The 26,319-nt window shown below is 44.4% G+C and overlaps 1 protein-coding gene across 4 annotated transcripts in view; it reads left to right on the top strand.

Moving 5' to 3' along the window:
* KDM6A (lysine demethylase 6A) overlaps window positions 1-26,319 on the top strand; it is a 547,501-nt gene that overhangs the window by 409,887 nt on the left and 111,295 nt on the right. For all 4 annotated transcript variants that reach the window (XM_033949775.1, XM_033949774.1, XM_033949772.1 and 1 more), the window contains 2 exons: window positions 17,941-18,046; window positions 25,620-25,825. In XM_033949775.1, the coding sequence (XP_033805666.1) occupies window positions 17,941-18,046; window positions 25,620-25,825 (312 nt within the window). The remainder of the gene's footprint in view (window positions 1-17,940; window positions 18,047-25,619; window positions 25,826-26,319) is intronic.

Raw genomic sequence — 26,319 nt, 5'->3', positions numbered from 1 at the left:
CAGTCGACTTCTGCAACCGCACGAGTGGACTCTACACTCAGCAGTTCTACGTGAGGTTTTCGCTCGCTGGGGAACGCCACAGGTGGATCTGTTTGCCTCTCCGGAGACACACAAACTACCACTATATTGTTCTCGGATGTACTCGCAGGACCGTCTGGAAGCGGATGCCTTCCTACTCGACTGGGAAGGGAGGTTCCTGTACGCATTCCCTCCGTTCCCTCTGATCATGCGAACGTTGGTACACCTAAAATCGTCCACGGCCACGATGATTCTCATAGCACCTCGGTGGCCGCGTCAGCACTGGTTCTCCCTGCTGCTCCAGCTCAGTGCCAGGGAGCCTCTTCCCCTGCCTGTCTCTCCTTCTCTGCTGTCTCAGAGTCAAGGATCCATGTTACATCCCAATCTGCAGTCATTGCACCTGACAGCCTGGTTTCTTGTTCCCTGACTCCTCCGGACCTGTCTCAATCTGTGAAGGAGGTGTTGGAAGCCTCCCGCAAGATCTCGACGAGGCTTTGCTATGCGCAGAAATGGACCAGGTTTTCCACCTGGTGTTCGTCTTTTCACCTGGATCCGGTATCAGTTCCGGTATCCTCGGTTTTAGAATATTTATTTCATTTGTCGCGCTCCGGCTTGAAAACCACTTCGGTGCGGGTTCATCTCAGTGCGATTTCTGCTTTCCACCAACCTCTGGAGGGACGCCCCCTGTCACTCCACCCCTTGGTGACACGCTTCATGAAAGGGTTACTCAGGGTTTGCCCCCCTCTTAAGCCTCCGTCTGTCGTGTGGAACCTGAATGTAGTTCTGGCTCAACTGATGAAACCCCCCTTTGAGCCACTCAACAAGTCCCCCTTGAAATTTCTGACTTGGAAGGCGGTGTTTCTGATTGCCCTCACCTCCGCCAGGCGGATTGGTGAGTTGCAAGCCTTGGTTGCGGACCCTCCTTTCACTGTCTTTCATCACGACAAGGTGGTTCTCCGCACCCATCCTAAGTTTTTACCTAAAGTTGTTTCGGACTTCCACATCAATCAGTCCATTGTCCTTCCTGTGTTCTTCCCGAAGCCCCACTCCCATCCTGGCGAGACGGCGCTTCACACGCTTGACTGTAAGAGGGCGTTGGCATATTATCTTCAACGCACCAGGTCTCATCGGAAGGTTCCTCAATTGTTCTTGTCCTTCGATCCCAATCGATTAGGGCATCCAGTTTCCAAGCGCACTCTGTCTAACTGGTTGGCCGCTTGCATTTCCTTTTGCTACGCTCAGGCTGGCCTTCCTCCCCCGGGTCGAGTCACGGGGCACAAGGTCCGAGCAATGGCAGCTTCGATAGCCTTTCTCCGATCCACTCCGATGGAGGACATATGTAAGGCTGCCACTTGGTCTTCGGTTCATACATTCACCTCTCATTACTGTCTGGACACTTTATCCAGGAGTGACGGCCGGTTTGGCCAGTCAGTTTTGCAAAATCTGTTTTCCTAAATTGCCATCCTCCCACCTGCCCTTTTTTGGTTAGCTTGGAGGTCACCCACATGTGAGAATATCATGCCTGCTTGTCCTGGGATAAAGCACAGTTACTTACCGTAACAGGTGTTATCCAGGGACAGCAGGCATATATTCTCACAACCCGCCCGCCTCCCCGGGGATGGCTTCCTTGCTAGTTATGGAACTGAGGACCACGAGGTGGGATGCGCCCTCTAGTGGGCGAGAAGGCACGCACATGCGTGGTGCAGTGTGCAAACTTGAAACTTCAATCAAGTTTGCTTGAAAAGCTGTCCGCGCCGGGGCTCCGTAGATAACGTCACCCACATGTGAGAATATATGCCTGCTGTCCCTGGATAACACCTGTTACGGTAAGTAACTGTGCTTTCTAGTACAATAGATGTGTCATTGTGGACGATAGGGTGTTCTCCCCATGCTTGCAAGCCATGCAGAAGGAATCCACTCCAGGTTTTTGATTCTTCCTCTTTCACCAGAGGGCTTTACTGCCCTCTCCTGTTTTTTTCCCTCTGCACATGAGCCTGAAGGAGTCTTTTTAATCTGCTCTGATATATTTTTTAATTATTATTTTTGGTGTTTTTCAATGGTTTTTGACAGTTTTCAGTGCTCCAGAGTAAAGAATGACATGGGAACAAATTTTTGCCCGTCTCCACGGGAACTTATTTCCCATCCCCACAAATTCTTTTCCTGTCTCTACCCCATTCCTATAAGCTCTGTCCTCATCTGTACAAGCCTCAAATACTTTAAAATCATAAGTGTTTGAGGGTATGGTTAAGGCTGAGCTTACAGGAATGGGACATGAACAGCGACAAAACTTGCAGGGAGGGGATAGGGAAATTGAGTTCCTGCAAGGACGGGGAAAAATTTGTCCCCATGTTATTCTCTACTCCAGAACTCCCCAGCTCAAGGGGAAAGTTCTGCCTGCGTGGAGAAAAAGCAGATTTGAGATCTGCAACTGACAGGCCATTCCTCTGTGGTACCTGTTGACCAGCCTGCAGAAGCTGTTGTGGAGCTTGGGGTCCAGACTCTTAGAAGCTTTGCTTGCCTACTGGATTGCAGGGGCTTTAGTGCAGGCTGTTAAGGAGACTCAGCAGGGCTCTTCAGGGTACTGGCTGTGTTTAGCCTCCCCCCCCCCCCTTTCATGTACACGAGTCCGCAGGAGTTGAGGATCGGTCAGACTTCGGTCTGACTGGCAGCCCGAAGATTTCAGCGTTGGAGGACAGTTCCAGTGAGGCAGTGATTTCTTCTCCTGATCCAGCTACTTTTAAAGATAGCTAAAGCAGGCTGCAGCACATCTGTAGCATAGATCACAGTGAGTAAAGCTGTTACAGCCTATGGGGTGGGAAAGTGTCTGCAAATCCTGTTTTTGCAGGTTTCTGCAACTTACATAGGATCCCCCACCTCTGAAATCTTATTTTTGGTGTGTTTTTAAAAATTTTCTGCTAAGCCATTTTGGGGTGCCAAAACCTAGCTGCTGCGGCCGTCTTGGATTTCCCAATTTTTTTTTTTTCTCAAAAGTTCTCCAGAACCTTCAAATCACCTCATTTTGCCTTAAACCGGTAGGGAAAGAGTCTCCAGATTTTTTTTTACCCCTAATTCATGCCAAATTTACGCTAGATGGATGCTGGAAGAGTGCCCCCCTCGGTCTGAGGGCTAAGACAAGACATTGGAGGACCCTAGAACAACAGAATACCTAAACATAGGAGCGTGGAAGCCATGGAGCCCAAGAGAAATCAGATGGAGTCACCTAGAGGGGACTCAGCACTGCCTAGTACAGCATTCTTTCCTGAATTTGTCAATATGATGTGTAGGTCTGGCAGAGAACCAGGAGGCATGTAAGGAGGCTTGGGTTTCCAGTACACACCTATCTCTGTATTAGAGGCTGTCCAGGATCTGGTGGACCTTTTGGACAGAGACTCTTAAGGATGAAGGGTCTATCTGTATGCTTTTGCAGTCACAGAGCGAGCTCTCCCTACTGGGAGAAACAGGGTCAGATGCAGGAATGAGTATGCAAGATACAATGGTGACCCTCGACCAGGGGGATGACCCCATGGTATACCAGCTATTCAAGCCTTCAGCTGTTATGGAACTCATTACTGACTTTCTGCAGGAGTTACAGCTGGTCTCCCAGCAGGCTCCGTCCACTCCGTGCTCTTATCCTCAGTATAGTGAGAATTTGGTTGTCTTCTCTTCCCTGGCATCCTGATATGAAGTTTTAGTTACAGAGCAGTGGGATGCTCCTGAAGACTCATTAAAGATAGCAAAGGCAGTGGCTTGGCTGTATTCTTGGTACAGGTGTGTCAGCAGATGTTACCTCAGCCTAAGGTGGATTCCTTAGTTGCACAGGTAACTAAATGCACTTCCCTACCAAGTGAGGGAGGTGTGGTATTAAAGAATATAAAGGATCGCAGAGTGGATGTGATCCTTAAAAGACGCTTCTCGCTGACATAATGGCCATGAGGAAAAATGTCTTTATTGTAAGATCCATCATGGACACTTCCCTAAGAGGCTCCTATGGAGCCTGACTGATGCTGAGTAAGATCACATTAAGGTTCCATTATAGAAACCAATGTTTCACTAGTGGTATGAACCTTACCGCCCCTTTCAGGAATCTGACTACATCTGGATGAGACACCAAAGGAGCTTTACACTCTCAGGCCCAAAAAAAGGAAAATCCTACCACTTGGGACCCGGAGCAATGCCACTGCAAGACCTGATGAATTATCGGAGCCAGACTGGCTGGATTGAAGGTCAGACTCTTGCCATTTTTGTCTCAGGACTGGGATTCTGTCTTGGATAATTATGGCTCCCTGTTTCAGTCCAGCAGTCAAGAAGTTTCACTGACTCCTGACTAGGTGGATGACACTTAGATCTGCTGCCTCTTCAAGCCCGGCTCTGTCTACCATTTTATTGCTGATGCTGTTAAAGAACTGAAGCTGGAGACTTAAATCTCCACTTCCCAGTCATGAGTGGCTGTAACACTCAGATTCCCTTTTTTCCTGCGCATCTCAATATTACTGCACTGGTTACAGAACAGTGGGAGACCCCAGAAGGGTCCCTGAGGGTTGCCAAGGCCATGTCCAGGTTTTATCCCATGGCGCCAGAGTTTCAGCAGCTGCTTGACCAGCGAAAGGTGGATTCAGTGGTAGCTCAGGTCACCAAATGTATGGCTCTCCTGAGCGAGGGTGGTGTTAAACTGAAATAAGCTCAGGATCGCAAGGTGAACATGATTTTGAAAAAGCAGTTTGAAGCTTTTGCTCCGGGGATCAAGGCTGCTTCTGCTGCCTCATTTGCTGCTCAGGCCTGCAATACCAGACTGCAGCGATGCCATCTGCAGAGGAGAATGCCTGCCCCCAGCTTTGTGCTGGAAAGGATGGATTACGTGGCAGACACCTTATACAACCATAAAAGGGTCATGTACATGGTGTCAGCTTGTGCTGTATCGGCTCTCAGAATGCTATATATCAGGTAGTGGGTGAGCGACTCAGGCCTAGATTCTCAAACTGCGTTAAAAAATGACAGACCTCTATCACAGCGGTTCTGGTAGCGATTTTTTTTTTTTTAAAAGCGAGTCATTCTCCAAAAATCACATATGCAAATGTGGTTGGCGTAGAGTACTGAAAACTCACTAAATTTGCATGTGCCTATCACAGGTGATAGCAGTAGGCACATGCACAGAATAAATGCAAAAAGAAAAAACCAAACCCAAAACAGCGGGAGAGATGTTCAATCTCTCCTGCTGCTAACCAACACCCCCCCCCCCCCCCAACAGCGGGAGAGATGCCTACTCTCCTTCTGCCAAGCGAACCACCCACCCCACCATCCCCTGCAGCGAGAGAAATGCCTACTCTCTCCTGCAGCCAAGAGAAACCCCCCTGCAGTGGGTGAAATGCCCACTCTCTCCCACTGCCAAGCGAACCTCCTCCTTTAGCAATGGGAGAGATGCCCATTCTTGCCTGCTGCCACACAACACTCCCCCCACCTCCGACGTCCGGCACCCTCTCCCCCTTACCTTGATTTAGATGGCTGACCAGAGGGATGCCTACTCCATCTGGCCAGCTGGCCCTCCTCTTCAATGGGAGGGGCCTTATGCATCTGGGCCAATCAGAGCCTTAGGCCCCTCCCCAGATGCATCAGCGAGGAGCCTAAGGCTCTGATTAGCCCAGATGCCTAAGGTCCCTCCCATAGGAGGGGCCTAAAAGAACCTGGACCAATCAGAGCCTCAGGCCTCTTCCCTGTGCATCCGGAAAGGGCCTGAGGCTCTGATTGGCCCAAGTTGTTTAAGGCCCCTCCTATGGGAGGTGCCTTAGGCGTCCAGGCCAGTCAGAGCCTTAAGATGAACTGGGGAGGGAAAGGCCCATTTTGAAGAGTCAGGCAGTCCAGCTGGCCGGAGAGAGTAGGCATTCCTCTGATCAGCCATCTAAATCAAGGTAAGGGGGAGAGGGTGCCGAACGTCGGAGGTGAGGAGAGGTTGTTATGTAGCAGCGGGAGAGAATGGGCATATCTACCGCTGTTGGGGGGGGGGGGTTTACTTGGCAATGGGAGAGAGTGGGCATCTCTTCTGCTGATGGGGTTTTTAACAGTGCTGTAACTGTACCGGTACCCCTGGACCAGTTGCTCATTTTTGTCATCAAAAGCAGATGTCGCTCTTGAAGAACGGCTTGGCAATTTTAAAGAATCCACTGGAGTGCTCATTTCAATGTTGAAGAGTCCATTTGCATGGCAGTGTCGGAGACTGCTAGAAAGCTCACTAAAGACAGAGATAAGCCATTTTAATAATCTGCCGCTAAAATGCATGCAGGACTAAAACATCGGAAACTAGTTTAATGACCGCGTTTTAAGTTTTCAGAATCTGGCCCTCAGTCTCCAAGGCTTCCTTGAGTAGGCTTTAAGGGACAGATGCTTTTCAGTAAGGATGACCTTATGGCCAGTATGGCTGATTGCCGCTCTAAGTCACTGCCGGAAAGTAGACCTACCGATCTCCGGGCAGAAGTAGGACCATTTTTATCTACAGTATTTCTGGGGGGCTTCTGTCCAGAGGTCCTTCGAGGGTTACAGGCAGCGCTTCATCAGCATGTGGTATCCATCCCTTCAAGAAGCATCAATGATGCCAGCTTGGTGGCTGTGCCCTCAGATATTGGGGTGGGTGGGGCAGCTGTCGGTGTATCTGGGGAGTGGGAAAAAATTTCCTTGAGTGTTGGATATCATCTGAATGGATCACAGTTTTATTGCCCTCCTCTGGATTTGTATGTTGACTCTCCCACATGAAACAGCCCAATTTTTCATTGCAGCTGTGGCTCCAAGAGAATTTCTAGCCTCTCTGGACCTCATGGAGGAGTATCTGCATATTCCCATGTTTCTGGGCCACAAAAGATATTTGAAGTTCCACATACTGCAGCAGCATTTCCAGGTTACAGCCCTTCAGATTGGCAACAGCCCCCCACACTTTCACCAAAATTATAGTGATAGTTGCAGCTCTTCTTCGGAAGATGAGGTTTCAGAGAGCCTCATCCAGGCAGGAGTTCGAGCTGACAGTGCCACAGGTGTTAGACTTGCTCCAGAGGTTGGGCTGGATTGTCAACCAAGAAGAGTCATTTGGAACCGACCCAGACTCTAGAGTATCTGGGTGTTCTGTTCAACACGGTTCAAGGCAGCGATTTTCTTCCAGACACATGCAAAAAGAAGCTGCGACGACAGATCCTATCTGCAGACCCCTACTGCGTGGCACTATCTTCAGGTGTTGGGCTCCTTAGCACCATCCTGGGAAGTTGTCCCCTAGGCCAGGGCACACGTGCAACCTCTCCAGGACTCTCTTCTGTCTCAGTAGTCTCCACAGAGGCATTCTCTTCAGGTGCAACTCCCATGGACACGGACAGCAAGGAACAGCTTGCGCTGGTGGCTTTGGGAGCCCTCATTGTCGAAGGGCATGCCTCTTCGGATCTCGGAGTGGGTGATTCTTATGATCAATGCCAGTCTTTTTGGCTGGGGAACTCATTGTGGGGACAGCTCGATTCAGAGCCAGTGGACTCACCATCAGAAAGGGTGGTCCATATACCACCTAGAACTAAGAGCCACCCGTCTAGCCTTGAAGGCGCTGGAAAAGGTCGTCGAGGACAAAGCTGTTAGTGTGTTCTCCAACGTCACAGAAGTGGCATATGCATAGAGTGGAAAATGTACAGGCTGACTTTCTAAGTCAACAGTTCCTGGACTCAAGGGATTGGTCACTCTTGCAGAGGGCATTTGATCTCATGTGCGCCGCTGGGGCAGGCCGGTGATGGTTTTGATGGCTCCTGCCAAAAACTCAAAAGTGAAGTGCTTTTTCGGTCAAAGAGAGGAGCCAGGAAGCTTGGGGATGGATGGATTGGTCCAGCCCTGGCCATGCGACAGTCTTCTTTATATCTTTCCCCCTTGGCTCATGGCGGTTTGGGTTATTCACAGGATTACGACTCATCTGTATCTTGTGATCCTAGTGACCCCAGACTGGCCTTGCTGATCGTGGTATGCATACCTGGCACGTCTTCAGCGGGATAGGAGCCTCAAACTGCCTCTTCATCATGAGCTTCTGAGTCAGGAGACAGTCCACATGGAGAATCCACAGTGCTTTGGTCTTATGGCATGGCTCTTGAGCACAAAGCTCTAATCCACAAGGGCTAAGAAACCATCTACTATGGTGGCATATGCTAAAGCTTGAAAGACTTTTCAACAGTGGTGTGAAAAGGACCACTATAGACTCCCCTGCCGGTCATCCTAGCTTTCCTTCAGGCCAGACTGGAGAAAGGCCTTGTGGTGGCCTCCCTGAAAGTGCAGGTGGCTGGGCTTTCCTGTTTCCGGGTGCAGAGTTTCAAGGTTTCGCTGATGAGTCATCCAGATGTGATCGATTCCTAAGAGGTGCGCTTCGACTCAGTCCCCCGCTGTGATTTCCTTTCCCTTCATGGAATCTTAACATATTCCACACCAAGGCCCCATATGAGCCACTTGGAGATGCTTCCCTTTTGGATCTCATGGGCAAAACTGTTTTCTTGGTGGCTATTGTTTCAGTCTGTATATCTTGGATCTGCAAGCACTCTCCTATAGAAAGCCCTTCCTTAGAATTACAGAATTGGGTGTCGCTTTCTGTCATGTTTTCTCCTTTCTTCTGGAGGTTGACAGACCGTTCCTGCTCTTCTGCAGACAGAGGAAGGAGGAAGAAGGCTTCCATTTTGTCCCTCCTTCCTCAGCCCGACTCTGCAGCACAGCATCGACATCAGGTCTGACTCCGCCCATCTGGCTCACTCTTCTTTTGCCCTGTGTCCAGGGCCGACAGACCACCGTTCCTGCTCTTCTGCAGGACTTAAGCTTCTCCTCCTTTCTGTTTTACCAGAAGCAATTTAGTTGCTAAGTGTTCCTTAAATTTTTTCTTACCAGAAGCAATTGACGCCAAATGTTCTTCAAGTTTTATCTTACCAGAAGTAATTAGATGCTAAGTGTTCTTCATGTTTTATCTTACCAGTAACAAGTTAGTTGTTTAGTGTTCTTTAAGTTTTATCTTACCAGTCTCAAAGTCTTACCAGAAGCGACTGTCTTATAAGTCAATTCGCTCTTACTAGAAGCAATTGGGCACTAAGTTTTCTCTTACCAGAAGCAATTTAGATGCTAAGTGTTTCTCAAGCTTTATCTTACCAGAAGTAATTAGATGCTAAGTGTTCTTTAAGTTTTATCTTACCAGTTTCAATGTATTACCAGAAGCGACTGTCTTTTAGGTCAATTCGCTCTTACTAGAAGCAATTGGGCGCTAAATTTTCATTTAATTTAGTTTCTATCTCCGTTCATCCTACTAGATGCAATTTAGGTGCATAGTTACTAGAAGCGTTCATCTGCTAAACTTTACCTCCGCCTACGTCTTGCGTCCTACTAGAAACGTTTTAAGCCACCGTGCTAAGTTCTTTTCCGGATTTAAGCCACTATTCAGAAATTCAAACAAGTCCTAAGACATCTACTATCAAATACCCAACAAGATCCTGGTCTCTAATTCCAGATGCCCACACGATAAACAATCAGGTTCTGCCACAGTCCTCTTATTGGTTCTCCTAGACCTCACCATGAAGCCATCCTCTTGGCCTCTTTTTCTCTTACTCTGCTCATTTACCAACACTATTTTCTGCCTGAACCTTCTCTCCCCCCCCCCCCCCCCAATCTACTCAACTCCACAAATATCAATAATATTTGCCCTGGCCTCAGAATCCCCGCGCTAGTGCGCACCAGACATCACCCCTTCAAAAATAACCTTCGAGGAGTCAACTACTCCTCTCTAAAACCCATTCCTCCTGCCAATCTACCCAACCTCACCTCTGACTCTCTTACCCCAGTCCCAACACTCTACTGTAACGCTAGATCTGCTTGCAACAAGACCCAAATATTAAAGGACCTACTTGCTGACTCAGATCCTGGATTCCTGTGCATCACAGAAACATGGATCAAAAAAGATGATCTATTCACACAAAACGAACTCTGCTCCTATGGTTACCATGGCCTCTTCTCTCCCAGAATAAACCGGAAAGGAGGAGGCCTGGCACTCTTCTACAAATCATTCCTTGATGTTCAGCTCCTCAAAAAGGGCAGCCACACTTCACTATACCCATTAGGTATCCTGTTACTATACCAGCCACCAACCCCCTGGAATAAATCCTCCAAACTCGTCCTCGAGACCATAACAAGCGCCTTCCTAAAATTTCAGAGACTATTGATCATTGGCGATATTAATCTCCATCTTGATGACATCACCAGCAAGGATGCAACCGAATTCAACAATTTCCTCACTTCTCTAGGTTTCCCTTCTCCTGCATCCTCCTCAACCCACGAAAAGGAGCACACACTAGACATCATCAGCTTCCTCGACCTGACCGAACACAAAACCTCTGCCAAAGATGCTCGTTGGGAACATGTCCCTTGGTCTGATCACTTTCTAGGTTCTTTCTGCCTCCCCATCTTCATGTCCCATCTTGGATCTTCACCCTGTTCCACAAATCATATCACCTTCCGCAAAAAAAAAATCACGAGCGAACTCTTCTGGTCCCAATTTCTCAATCACTTTTCCTCCTGTTCTAAGCCTACCGACCCAGAATCCAACTGGCGCAACTGGATAAACCTCTCCAAGACTACTTATTGCGCTCTTGCCCCTTTATCTACCAAATCGATCTCCTACTCCCGTAAAGCCCCTTGGTATCTTCCGTACCACAGAGAACTGAAGCAGAAATGTCGAGCACTAGAGCGCAAATGGAAAAAATCCAAATCCCCTTCAGACAGACAATCCTGGAGGGAAAATATCAAGTTTTATAACTCAGTACTAAAAAAAGCTAGGAAGAACTACTATGGTGATAAAATTTCCCGATCCAACAACCAAAGCAGCACATTTTTTTAACATCTGGCACTCCTTAACTTCCGAAAACGACTCCACCATTCCCCCCTCCTCCCCATCAGCAAATGACCTAGCAAAATTCTTCAACGAAAAGATCACAACCATAAGAAGCTCCTTCCCCCCATCAGTTTTCTACAACTCTCTGGCCCCCAACGACTCTAACCCTATCCCAGCAGACAGATCCTGGACCTCTTTCAAACTCGTATCTGAACACCAGATCGCCAATCTCTGCCTCAAACTGAAATCCTGCAAATGTACCCTAGATCCATTCCCTTCCTACTTGTACCAGAATATTCCCGCACAGGCCATCTCATCCCTTACCGGACTTATAAACTCCGCTTTAACATCAGGCCTATTCTCTGCAGAAATGGAACATATTGCCTTATCCCCATTATTGAAAAAAGCCGATCTTGACCCTTCCTCTCCTTCTAACTACCGTCTCATAGCAAACATCCCTCTCCTCACTAAAATGCTAGAGGCCATCATTTCCACCCAGCTCTCATCCTACCTAGAGAGATTCTCCATTCTCTTACCTTACCAATATGGCTTCAGACCCAACTTCAGCACCGAATTCCTCCTGGTCTCATTAATTTCAAAGGTGCAACAATTACACTCTCGCAATAAGTTTGCTGTCCTATTTCAGTTCGATCTCTCTGCAGCTTTCAATGTCGTCCACCACGATATTCTAATTTATCAACTTTCTGAGATAGGCATCGACTCCACAGTTTTAGAATGGTTCTCGAACTTCTTACGTTCCTGCTCCTACACTGTCAACACAAATGGCATCATGTCCGCTCCTTGGAAACCGACCTGTGGAGTCCCGCAGGGATCACCTCTATCCCCTATTCTCTTCAGCATCTACATGTCTTCCCTGAAAACCTTCCATCAATCTTCCCTTGAAACAATCTATACTTATGCTGAGGACATCCTTGTCCTTCTCGAGACAGACTCGAACCTTACCAACCTCTCTGAGAACATAACAGCCTGTATAACTAAACTCCAATCCTGGTCTCTCTCTGTTCAAATGAAACTGAATGAGTCCAAGATGAAACTTCTCTGGCTCGGTCCAAAATTAGAACAGTTGCCCACCCTCTTCGCACTGCCCTCTGACGCCACACTGCAGCTTGAGTTCTCAAGCAAAGTTCTAGGCATCATCATCAACTCTTCTCTTTCCTTCACCGATCACCTCAACTCCCTGGAAAATCATGCTTTTTCAATCTCCACATGCTGAGGGAAGTGAGATCTTGCTTCTGCCAACAACATTTTGCCGTCCTTGTTCAATCCATCATCCTTTCCAAACTAGATTACTGCAATTCCATCTACCTTAGTCTAACCAAAAAGAGTCTTCATAGACTTCAGCTAATTCAGAACACTGCAGCCAAGTTGATCTTCGCAAAACGTAAATTTGACCATGTCTCCCCACTTTTGTCCAAACTCCACTGGCTCCCAATAATCGCCAGGGTTCATTTTAAATGTTCCTGCCTAGCTTTTAAAATCCTACATGGCATCCTCCCTCCTCTAATCCCTCTATCTTGGAACTCCCCGAGTCCCGACAATACCAGGCCCACCCAAAAACTTAAACTTTCCTTCCCCTCACTAAAATGTATCCTCTATGCGGGAAAACTAGGAAAATCTCTCTTCTTCAGAATTACAGGGCTTTGGAATAACCTTACTACCCCACTGCGGACTCAGGTCTCCTTCCAACTATTCCATAAGCACCTGAAAACCAGTCTTTTCACAAAAACATAACGCTCTCCTCCCCCCCTATTCTCAATCCACTAAACTCAATGTGCTATTTTTTTCCTTTATTAAGCTCTTGTAAACTGTGCCGAGCTCTGTATTCATGGAGAGGATGCGGTATATAAACTTAAGGTTTAGTTTAGTTGTGTCTGATTTCCATGTCAATCAGGAGGTTCCTCTCCCATTTCAATCTGTAGGCTCAGACAAACAGGATAGAATTTTGAGAAAAGCTTGATTGTGGAAAGCTTTGCTCCAGTATTTAGAGAGGACCAATGACTTTCACCTTTCAGACCATCTGTTCTTGCTTACCAGCCAGCCAGCCGGCATCCAAGGACTCTATAGCTAGATGGATTCACATGGCCATCTCTTCGGCATACATTTCCTGTAGTAAACAGCCATTGGTTTCTCTCAAGGCATATTCCACCAGGTGTGTCGCCTTTTCACGGATGGAGTCTTGGGCAGTTCCTCCCGCAGAGATTTTTAGAGCAGCTATTTGGACTACTTTGCATACTTTTTCCATATTTTACAGAGTGGATGTGGTGGCTCACGAGGACATTACTTTTGGGTCATGGGCTTGCAGGAAGACTTTTCTGTCCCTCCCTAGATGTCAACCATTGATTTGGTATATCACCATACTTGTTTTATATTTTTATTAACATTTGATATACCGCTTAAACATATTACAGATCTAAGCGGTTTACAATAAAATACAGGTACTTAGAACTTCCCTATCTGTCCCAAAGGCTCACAAACTAGCTACAGTACCTGAATGTGGACTCCAGTAGATATAACAGAATAAAAAATTATATTCTTACTTGGAGAATCTTCTTTATGTAAATCCTCTCAGGAGTCTTTATGGCCCATTCTCAGTATATACTGTTTCACTTGCTCTGATGGTTTTGGATTCCAGGCCTGGAGCTCATCTCCTGTCAGTCAAATGGTTTTATGTGAAGAAGTCTTGTATATTATGTACGTGTATTCATCATCCTCTGGCTGCCTTATTGTTAGTGCATGATTGCACACAGCAGGATGGTTCTCTAAGATTGTATTATTTAAATAAAAAAAAATTATATATATATATATATATATAATTCTTGTTCATTGTTGTGTTAATTCTTGTTTCTAAGTTACAAAGTTATGTAATGTATGTTGGAACATTCCCCATTCTTCTCCTTCTTTGTCGTCTTTGTATTCTGTTCTAATGAAGCTCGATTGCTTTGGAAGGGGGACTCTGCTCCACTTTTAAGTGGGAGGTGCTCAAAGCTGTAAGTATTCACACTTCTGAAAGTCCAGTTTGTGGGAACAGATTGATCACCATATGCATCACATCATATTTCTATATTTCTATGTGGACAGGCACATGGGATCTCTTAGGGAAAGGAGGAGAGAGTTGGTGCTTGTGGATGGGCAGACTGGATGAGCCATTTGGTCTTTATCTGCAATCATTCGTCTGGTACTTAGACTGCATAAGTTGCTTTCTCCAGAAAATTTTTAGCAAGTTATGCAATGTTTTGTGTTGCCTCATTTGGATTACTATAATGCTTTCTTTTGTGAATTTCTAAAAAAGGCGCTGAGTGTTGCAGGTAGTACAGAATGCGGCGGCTAGAGTGATTGGGGTTATTCCTTGTAATGAACATGTAACTCCCTTGTTGTCCAAGTTGCATTGGCTCCCAGTTTCTTGGAGAATTCAGTTTAAGATCCTGGTGATAGTGTTCAAGGCTATACGTGTGCATTGCCAAATGCAGTGGCTACTTTAACCCTTTATTTGGCATTGTTGCTCAGAAGCAATGTGTGTTTCTATGGCTCTTGTGGGAGATCTGCATCTCCAAATGCTTCTTAACTTCAACTTTGTTCAACATCAAGGTACATACAGCAGCAATTTCCACCATCTGCCAATTAAAGAGCTAATCGTACTCTGCAGTCTGAGTGAAGTGCCTCCATTGCAGTATAATGCTAAAGCCACAGTTCATTCTAGGGTCTTTAGTGTAGCAGACCCATGGTTGTGAAATGCACTCGCTGATGATATTCGTCAGATTCTTTTGTTTTTTTCATAAATCTTTGAAGGCTTACTTTTCCCAGGAAGCTTTTGGCAATTTATGAAGAGAGGAAATTATGATTGTTATATTTTATTGACGATGTCTGGTGGTTTTATTTTTTGTTTCGAGTGTATTGATATGTTAGGTTGTTTGTCTTTTAATGCATGTGTGTGTATTGTAACCCACATAGATTTTTGTATATGCGGGATATAAATGTTTTAAATAAATAAATCATATTTCTGTGTTTCTTTTTCCTCTACAGCAGGGGTGTCCAACCTGTGGCCCCATGAAGTATTTTGTGTGGCCCCGGTCAAGGGCAATGCAGTGTTTTCTTCTGCTGCCCCCGGGTGTTTACCGTCTTGCCGGCTCCCTCCTCTGTCTTGCTGCAGCATTTGCGCAGCCCCAGAAAATTTTTTTACGGCCAAAAGGTTATACACCCCTGCTCTACAGTATACATATTAAGGTCTCTAAGTCTGTCCCCATATGATTTGACAAAGACCACTAACCTCTTGTAGCAACCTTCTGCACTTACTCCATCCTATTTATTTGTTTTTGAAGGTTTAGTCTCCAAAATTGCACACAGTATTCCAAATGGGACTTCACCAAAGGCTTTATCACTTCCATTTCTACTAGCCATTCTTCTCCTTATGCACCCAAGCATCTACCTGGCTTTGACCATCACCTTTTTAAAAAAAAATAATTTATATTATCCTACAATTCTATGCGGATTACAAATTATTCAGTTATTCCCTAACTGTTCTGGTGGGCTCTCATTCTATCTAACATACCTGGGGCAATGGGGATTAAGTGACTTACCCGAGGTCAAAAGGAGCAGTGCAGGATTTGAACCCACAACCTCAGGGTGCCGAGGCTGTAGTTCTAAACACTGCATCACACACTTTTCTACCTGATTGCCATCCTGAGATCATCAGACACAATCACCCCAAAGTCCTGCTCTTCTTCCGTGCATAGAAGTACTTTGCTTACTATACTATACCTTTCTGGATTTTTGCAGCCCAAGGGCATGAACTTGCATTTTTTAGCATTAACTCTTAGTTGCAGAGCCCTCTGGTGAAGGAGGCAGAATCCCAAATCTGGAGTGAATTCCTACTGCATGGCTTGTAAGCATGGAGAGAATACCCTATCATCCAGAATGACACCCATGTACTAGAAAAGATATTTACAAGGTAAGAAGAACCTAATCACTTTTTGGACCTGTCTGCATATAGACTATTTGCCTTTAGATTCATATGGTGCTAGAGGTGGAAATTATTTATTTAGTCTGACAAATTTAAAATTGCCTTATTTTGTGAGCAGTGTTGTAACATTTAACTCGTCCATTCCTAGTATATCTGTTCAGTTGTGGAAAGATATGGTAACACAGCTCTTGCCAAATCTGTCAGCCCTGAACCCTTAATAGTGCTAGCATTGGCTGTGTCAATACTTCCTCCTCTCTATACCCTTTAGAGCAGTGATTCTTAATCTAGTCATCAGGACATAACTAGTCACTCAGGTTTTCAGGATACCTGCAATAAATATGCATGAGCTAAATTTGCATGCACTATTTCTATTTTGTGCAAAGTTATTCCTTACATATTCATTGTGGCAGTGTATTGATATGTTAGGTTGTTTGTCTTTTAATGCATTTGTGTGTGTATTGTAACCCATATAGATTTTTGTATATGCGGGATATAAATGTTTTAAATAAATAAATCATATTTCTGTGTTTCTCTTTTCTCTACAGTATACATATTAAGGCCTCTTAAGTCTGTCCCCATATGATTTGGCAAAGACCACTAACCAGTTTTGTAGCAACCTTCTTGCACTTACTCCATCCTATTTATTTGTTTTTGAAGGTTCAGTCTCCAAAATTACACACAGTATTCCAAATGGGGCCTCACCAAAGGCTTTATCACTTCCGTTCCTACTAGCCATTCTTCTTCTTATGCACCCAAGCATCTTCCTGATTTTGACCATCACCTTTTTTAAAAAAAATAATTTATATTCCGCATATCCTACAATTCTATGAATGGGCCCCAGATGGAAAAATTAAGATCAACTTTCTATAACACCATCTCTCCCAAGGTGGTGGGTGCTGGGGGAGGGAGCCTCCTCAGAATTCCAGTGAGCAAATTCTGAAAAAGGCAAGCACATTCTAGGTATCAGAGATGTACATTTTCCAGAGCTGATATTTTAGAATTAACAAAATTAGAAAAATACCTTTTATTCTACTTTTGTTGTCCAAGCATTGCAATGTTTCTAGCAACTCTCTTCTGTTTCTTTGTAACTCTCTTCTCAGGATCTCATGCCACCTTGGCATTTTTCTTTCTTTATCCACCATCCATCTTCCCTCTGCATTTCTTCTCCATTCTGTCCAGCATTTCTCCTCTGTGTTTCTATATTTCTTAGTCTGTCCTGTATCTCCCCTCTATGACCTTGTTCCTTCCATGCCCAGGATCTCTTCTCTGTATCGTGTTCTTTCCCATATCCAGTTTCTTTCCTCTTTCTTCCCTTTCCCCTGCATCACCTGCCCCTGGAAGCCTGCATCTCTCCTCTTGGTCTAATCTCTCTCTACCTCTTTTGTGTTCTGAGTCCCTTAGCTCTGCTCTCCTCCCCCTCTTTTCCTATCTCCATCCTTCCCTCTTTTCTCTGCAGGTATCTTCTATATCCTCTAACATAGACCTCCAAACTCTTACTGGCAACTGTATAAACCAGTAGCCTCCAGCTGACCCCCACCCAGCATATTTTCTGAGCTGCATTCTTCCTCCTTTGATGAAAGGCCCTGGCAAACCGTTCTGAGCTACTGGGAGGACGGGATAAAAATCTAAATAAATAAATAAATGAGTTTGGAAGTCATTGGGGAGGGGGAGGGGTAGAGAGAAGATGCTAATTTCATAATGGTGGAAAAGGGGAGAGATGACCATACAGCAGGCAGCCCTGGACGTTTTGCTGGGTTTGTCTAATGGTAGCTATGCCCCTGAATTGTAAGTATCTTGAAAACCTGACTGGACTAAGTGTGTCCTAAGGACTGGGTTGCCCTAGAGGTGACTGCATCTGGGGACTGAACTTAAGCTGGAATGCTAGAAGAAATCCACTAAAATTTTGTACATCAGCCTTGAACATAATTTAAAAATATGTGGAGGGTTAGTCTTTCCCACAGCATTTAGCCTAAGTTCAGTTTTCCTTCAATATATTCAAAATGCTACATTCTAATGACATAATTTCTATTGAACTTGATTGATTCCCAAAAGAGACATCATTTGATTTTTAATTTTGCAGCTGGAGTGTAAACGTGATGCTTTCTTACCACCTTTACATCAGTTTTGTACCAATCCTAACAACCCTGTTACTGTAATACGTGGCCTTGCTGGAGCTCTGAAATTAGGTAATCTTTCTAGTGAAGCACTTCTTTTATTTACATTTTCAAAACTGTTTACTTTCAGAAAGGGTTGTATAAACATTTATACATTTAAAATAAATCTTTGTTCATTGCAATAGTATTCCAATAGGTCAGATTTCAAGGATATCCTTAATGAGTATGCATATGATATATTTGCATATATTAGAAGTACACTTCTCCCTCCATATTCGTGGTTTCAGCATTCGCGGTTTCGATTATTCACAGTTTTTAGCTTGCTGGCTCCTCCCCCCAAATTACATTAGCTTGCATAGAGAAATCGCTGATTCCCAGCACTTTCTTCACCGTGTTTGGCTCTCTTTCAGGACAGACCAGGTCTCCCACCATGTTATTCGCGGTTTCACTATATTCATGATGGTTTTTAATAGAAAATAGCGAATAACGTATGAAAAAGTTATTCATAGTTTTTCTGTATTTGCGGTTCTCTTAATCCCCTATCACAGCGAATACGGAGGAAGAAGTTGTAGTTAGTATGCATTCAAATTTATCTCATATATGCATTTACAGGGTAATTCTATAAAGTAGCTGCTAATATTTGTATGCATAAATGTTTAGAATACTAGCATATACACGTATAGTTTGTAGGTGGGCATACATATGAGTGGGCTCTGGACAGTGTGTGGACAGGGCGCACCCATAAGCTCATAATTTATAAAATAGCATAAGTTATGCATCTATCTCCAGGACTTAAGTGATGGCACTTATACGAGTCTCATGGCTGCCATAAATGCTCATGTCTAGGTACAAATTTGTACGTATATAGACTTGGTTACACTGATATTCCATATAGAGGAAAGTAGGTGCCTACTTTCCATTATAGATTATGCACCAATCAGGCACCTTTGGGGAAGGGGATTTGTGTGTGTGTGAGGGAGCTTGAGCTCCCTCTTGCCCTTGATCGTGTCGGGGGTGCCGCGGTTGGCTGGGGCAAGAGGGCTTGAGCTCCCTCTTGCCCCGATTGTGTCGGGGAGTCGGGGGGGCAAGTGGGCTTGAGCTCCCTCTTGCCCCGATCGTGTCGGGGAGTCGGGACCGCCAAGAGGTAGCAGCAGGACACCGGTATAAGCTTGTACATGATGGGGGGGGGGGGTCGGGAAGCTGTGGGGGTGCGAGCGGTCCTTCGGGGTGGGGGTGCGAGCGGTCCTGCGGGGGGGGGGGGGGGGTGAATCGGACATCGGGGGGGGCATCAGGCTTTCAGGGTGGGGACAGGACTTCAAGGGGGAGAGGAGAGTCGGGGCGGGCGAAAGTAGAGTCGGACGGCGACGGGAGAGTCGGGCAGCATGCGCGGTATACGGGTGTGCGCGGTATATAAAAATTTCTGTACATAAATTTGTGTTTTTTGCGCGCTATACCCGTGTGCGCATTTTACACGGGTGCGCGTTATCTACGTGAAAATACGGTACTTGTAGTGATACCGTACATAGTGATGCTGCCATCTAGTGTTTTAAAAGCAAACTGCAAATCTGTATCTGATCTGTACGGTATGTGGAGGATGCTGTTTTCTAACAGATTTGAAAGCTGATTTCAAGTTCAAACTTTACAAGTGTACATTTACCGTGTTACAGACACATTTCCAAAAACGTTAGCTTGCCATGTAAAAGGTAAATAAAAATTGGCATGCAAATCCTTTAAACCAGATTGTTAACTGTAAAATCAAAAATCTGGTTTAAAGGATTTGCATGCCAATTTTTATTTACCTTTACATGGCAAGCTAACGTTTTTCTCTCCATACTGTTAAGATGGTAACCGCCCATCCCCCTGATTCTCTTGTGCCATTTTGATTCCCCCCTCTGATGCCCTCTGTATCATTTTAAAAGATCACCCCCCCCCCCCCCCACCCAGGATACCCTAGTGCCATTTTTTATTCTTTTACCCTTAGGCATGGCCACAAAAAGAAAAAGCTACTCTGTGGAGTACAAGAGGAGAATCGTGGAAGATTCTTGGGGCCAAAATCTTGCTGCTTTCTGCAAAGAAAAAATGTTGAATATACGATTGCTCCGCAAGTGGCGAGCAGAGTATGGTAAACTAGTTGAACAAGTGGAAAAGGGAAATTCTAACAAACGCAAGTGTGGATCAGGTCGGAAACCAATATTTTCTGAGCTGGAAGATCTGATCTGTGAATGGGTTGTTGACAGGAGAACAAAGGCTTTGGTTGTGAATAGGGCTCATATTCAAGAATTCGCCCTTGCAATGGCGCCACAGTTTAACATAGCCTCTGAAAATTTCAAAGCATCACAACACTGGCTGGATAATTTCCTTCAGAGAAGTGAATTGTCTTTAAGAAGATCCACGACATTGTTTAGGCTGGAAGATGCTCAAGTGATTAAGCGAGCACTTGCATTCAAGTCCTTTATTGATGAGATTGACTTCTCTAAATACAAGCTTTCCAACATGATTGCTATGAATGAAACTGCAGTGTTTATGGGCCAATCATCTCAAACAACAATTGAACAGTGGGGTGCCTCCTCAGTGTACATTCCCTCCACTGCTTATGAAAGTGCACGTGTGACCTGTATTTTGGCAATTCGTCTGGATGGCACTAAAGTCCTACCTCTAATAATTTCTAAGGGCAAGAAGGAAAAGATTGAACGTGTTTCAGGAATTTTTGTCCTTGAAACTGAAAAACCCTGGGCCACACAAGCTGTTATAAGAAAGTGGGTAGATTTAATGCTGCCACTTGTTATGCGAGGAGGTCAAAGAGGTCTGCTAGTCTGGGATGCAGCTAGCACTCACCGTGCTAAAGATATGAAGTCATTTCTTCATGAAAGAAAAATAGATCAAATAATGATTCCTGCGGGAATGACGGCCTATCTCCAGACCCTTGATATTGCAATCAACAAGCCATTCAAGGACAATCTGCGCATGGAAATTAATGACTACATTGAAAATAGAATGGAGAGAAATCAGCGTGGAAACTTTGTGAAACCTAAACTGCAAGAGGTTGTGACTTGGGTGAAGAATTCATGGGATAAAATCACTGACAGTTGCATTGAACATGCATTACGAGCAAGCTACCTTGATAAGAAGTACTCATTTGAGGACACTGCTATTGCTAAACATGAGAGATTTGGTCCACTGATTGTGAAAGAAATGGAGTCCCAAGTAATTGACCTGGAACCTCAGGGTGTGAGTTATTATGATGATGTTCCAGAAGATGATGACTTGATTGTCATTGATTAAATGTGTAAATGTATCATACTGTAAACTGTTATACAGTAAATGTTTTTCTGGTTTGTGATACAGTTTTTTCTGGTTTGTGATACAGCTTTTCTGGTTTGTGATGACCTGTACCATATACAGGTAATAAATGTCTTTTTTTCAGCAATAAATGTGTACTGTATCCTTCTTCATGGAAAAATAAGACATCCCCCTGAAAATAAGACCTTGTGCATATTTTGGAGTTTTTAAAAATATAAGACAGTGTCATATATTCGGGGAAACAGGGTATTTACAAATCTATATATAGATAGGTAGATAGATTTCCAGTGCAATTGGGGAGACATTCTAGACAAGTGGGTAGTATACCAATGGCTATGTGCCATATGCAGAAGGAATCCAATCCAGATTTTTTCCCTGTGACTCTGCTCTACTTCAGCGTGCTCTCTAGCCCCACCTACAGTTGTTCCCTTCTGCACATGTACCAGCATGAGTATGTTAGTTCTGCTGCCTCCTTTTTATTATTTTATTCAGTGTTTTTTGTCCATTTTTTCAGGATTTCTTGTGCTCAGAGTAATTATTCTCCGGAGACAAGCAGGGGTTATACAGGCACACTTGTTGTTGAAGTCCTCTGACTGAGCCTATGTGCCGACACTCTCCCCTAGCTAGGCATATGTAGGGATCCCTACACCTACAGCCCCTCCCCTCAACTTGTCAATTTTTTTCTTCGCTCATTCCTGACAGATCAGAGATCTCCCATCTCTTCTTCAGAAAAAAAATTAATAATAAATTAAAATTCTACAGTTTTATGTTTAAATCATTTTTATTGATTTTCAAAGGCACAACAAAGAACTCAAACATAGTAGTCAAGAACATAGCCAAAAAATCACTGCTTCCCTCCCATCCCCCTTTTCGAGGAACAGTAAGGGTAAAAATAAAAATGATATAAATCAATTCAGCAGCCTACTTTGGGCAACAGCAGTCAGAGTATTACAAAAAGGTAACCAACAATAACAAAACAAAGTTCCTTGTCGAGAGTCCAAACGCTAGAGCAAGCATGGTCCCTTTTTAAGGACAGTCAACAATCGCAAAATCTAAAAATACCACGTATCAACAAGGGATCCAAGAGGAAAAAGAGCAAGGAACCGGCATGGCTCACTGTAGCAGTGAAGGAAGCGATCAAAGACAAGAAGACTTCGTTTAAGGAATGGAAAAGGTCAAAAACGGATGAAAACTGGAAAAAGCACAAACATTATCAAAGTAAGTGCCATAAGGCGGTAAGAGGGGCCAAAAGAGACTACGAGGAAAAAATAGCCAAGGAAGCGAAAAATTTCAAGCTGTTCTTTCGATATATTAAGGGGAAACAACCCACAAAGGAAGTGGTGGGGCCATTGGATGACCACGGAATAAAGGGATTGCTAAAGGAGGACAAAGCCATCGCTGACAAAATGAACACATTTTTTGTGTCTGTTTTTACCGAAGAAGATATACCCAACATATCGGAAGCTGACAGGCTATACGCAGGAAACGAAGACGGGAAAATGACAGGGTTGACGGTCAGTCTAGAAAAGGTATGCAGGCAGATTGATAGGCTTAAAAATCCTATGGCATCCATACGAGGGTGATCAAGGAACTGAAAGGGGTTATAGCTGAACTCTTCAACTAATAGCCAATATGTCGATCGAATGAGGAAAGATTCTGGAAGACTGGAAAATGGCGAATGTTACGCCAATCTTCAAGAAAGGTTCGAGGGGAAATCTGGGAAACTACAGACCAGTGAGTCTGACCTCGGTACTGGGAAAGATGATAGAAGCGCTGATAAAGGACCGCATCATTGATCACCTTGATGGACACAATCTGATGAGGACCAGCCAGCACTGCTTAAGCAAAGGAAGCTTGATGAACTTGCTGCACTTCTTCGAGGGAGTAAACAGGCAGATAGACAAGGGTGACCCGGTCAGCATTGTATATCTGGATTTTCAGAAGGCATTCGATAAGGTCCCGCATGAATGACTACTTCGAAAAATTGCAAGCCATGGAATCGAGGGTGAAATACTCATGTGGATTAAAAACTGGTTGGCAGATAGGAAACAGAGAGTGGGGGTAAATGGACAATACTTGGACTGGAAAAGAGTCAAGAATGGAGTGCCACAGGGTTCGGTGCTTGGGCCCGTGCTCTTCAGCATATTTATAAACAACCTGGAAATTGGTACAACGAGCGAGGTAAATTTGCAGACGATACGAAGTTATTTAGAGTAGTGAAGATGCAGAAGGATTGCAAAGACCTGCAATGTGACATAAACGCGCTCAAGAAATGGGCTGCGACATGGCAAATGAGTGGATAAGTGTAAGGTGATGCATGTCGGCAACAAAAATCTTACACACGAGTACTGGAAAGAGTACAGGAAAGAGACTTGGGAGTACTGGTAGACAAGTCAATGAAGCCGTCCGCACAATGTGCGGCGGCAGCGAAAAGGGCGAACAGAATGATAGGAATAATTAAGAAGGGGATCACAAACAGATCAGAGAAGTTTATCATACCGCTGTACGGGGCCATGGTACGCCTACACCTGGAATACTGCGTCCAGCACTGGTCACCATACAAGGACATAGTACTTCTCGAAAGGGTCCAGAGAAGAGCGACTAAAATGGTTAAAGGGCTGGAGGAATTGCCATACAGTGAGAGATTAGAGAAACTGGGCCTCTTCTCCCTTGAAAAGAGGAGACTGAGAGGAGACATGATCGAAACATTCAAGAATAGACTTGGTAGATAGAGACAGGTTGTTCACCCTCTCCAAGAAAGAGAGAATGAAAGGGCACATTCTAAAGTTAAAAGAGGATAGATTCCGTACAAGCGTAAGGAAGTTCTTCATCACCCAGAGGGTGGTAGAAAGCAGGAACGCTCTTCCGGAGTCTCTCATAGGGGAACACATCCTCCAGGAATTCAAAACAAAGTTAGACAAGTTCCTGCTGAGACAGAACATACACAGGTAAGGCTAGACTCAGGGCACTGGTCTTTGACCTAAGGGCCGCCGGGGGAGCGGACTGCTGGGCACGATGGACCATTGGTGTAACCCAGCAGCGGCAATTCTTATGTTCTTATGAAATATGTAACAATTTACACAGTCGTTTCCAGGCAATACGAACAGGGAAGAGAAATAATTTACCATATTGACAGACATCGGGTAGTTTAGGAGCATGCAGCAGGAAACTAAAGTGATATGGCATGTAAGTCAAGCACTCATTTATTGTGACAGAGAAATAAGTAGTAGAGCAGAACTAGTCATGCAAATGATGTAATTGACTTGCCAAATTAAATCTTTTAGTGCACAATAAACCTAAACCCCTTTGATCTTTAGGCAGTTGCAGAGTACGGAGTGGAATGCGCGGGCACTTACCCCCTTCCTCTCCCCCCCCCCCATAAATAAGGTATTAAAGCCTTATGTAAAAGATGAACATATTTATGTTGCAGAAACAATGGGAGCATCTGTAGACATATAACCACTGGGGAATAATCATCATGTTCTACAGGGCAATTTCCCCCAACAAAGACAGGGGAAATGAGCACCACCGATTCAAAGACACAATGTTACAACTGCATAAGTATGCTAAATTTTGAGGTATACAAATCCCCAAATACAGTAAAGAGTCGGCCCATTTTAAAGGAAAAACACCATCCCAATGATCTCGCACACCTGATTGCAAAGGAAGGACTAGTGACTTTTGTTTGTTCAAGGTTAACCCCGAGTACAACTGATATTCTTCTAAAATCTCTATGGCCCACAATAGGGAGCGCTCAGGGGCCGCTAGCGTAAGCAAAAGATCATCTGCGAAGGCCAAAACTTACAATTGAGCGGGACCCTCAGGGAGACCTACCAACTCATCATCCTTCAAAAGCATGCAAATCAAGGGTTCTAAGTACAGCAAAAATAATAACGGGGAGAGCGGGCAGCCTTGGCGAGTACCCTGTCCAATAGAAATTCTACAGTTTTAAAACAATTGACTTAAATTTCCCTTATTATTTAAAAAAAACAAACCCCCAGAGAGTAAGAAACTTAAAACAAGTAGCTTTTCAAAATTCCATGTTGGTTAACAGAGTCCTAAACTACAATTTCTATATTTTGTAAAAGGCACAAGTAAATCACTCCTCCCTAGCTTATCTCAAACTGCCCCTTGAATACCTATGAGCCGAGCATATAAAAGCAAGTGCAGTCTTAATGGCACACCTACTTTATAAAACTGTACAAAAGAATAAAAGAATATACATGTAGAGAGCTGTATAAAATGTGCTTTGTATGTGAAAATTGCTTTATGAATTTAGGATAGTCAATATTTAATTTATTAGGCTGTTTGCTAGTCAAGGGATAATCCACAATTTGTTCTTTAGATCTAGGACTCTTTTCCACAAAAACGTTGGTAGAAGCAAATACTGAACATATAGTGGAAGTGAGGACACAATTATTACAACCAGCGGATGAAAACTGGGACCCGACTGGAACAAAGAAAATCTGGTGTTGTGAAAGTAGTAAATCACTTACTACAATTGCTAAATATGCACAATACCAGGCTGCCTCATTCCAGGAGTCATTGCGGGTTAGTATTGCTTTTTTATATTATTCACTACTATTGTTTTATTATACGAGGGTCATTTCATAAATAATGCACACTATTTTTTAAAAAATTTACGTTTTATTTATTTATTTATTTTTTCAAGTATTTCTTTACAATCCTTCAATATAGTCTCCCTGCTTTGCAATGACCGAGTCCCAAAGTCCAAGAAGCTTCATTATTCCATCCAAGACACCGTTTTGTTCAGTTGCCGAATGGCTCGGGTACCGGCGGAAGAAAGCTCTTCCAGAGATGCAAAATGATGTCCACACATAGGTTGTTTCAACTTTGGAAAAAGGTCAAAGTCTGGTGGTCTCATATCTGGACTCTAGGGAGCATGAGGTAACACCACCTTATTCGCGTAGTTTTTCAATGATATTCTCTATATGCGGGCGAGCGTTGTCGTGAAGAATGAGTGGCCCAGCCAAGAGCAACTGAGTTTGGGTTTTGTGCATTTTTCTGCACATTTTTTTCAAAAA

This window comes from Geotrypetes seraphini, chromosome 6 (genome assembly GCF_902459505.1).
Source record: "Geotrypetes seraphini chromosome 6, aGeoSer1.1, whole genome shotgun sequence".
NCBI lineage: Eukaryota > Metazoa > Chordata > Amphibia > Gymnophiona > Dermophiidae > Geotrypetes > Geotrypetes seraphini.
Note: the sequence above shows the minus strand (reverse complement) of the source record. Positions and strands in the feature narration are given on the sequence as shown.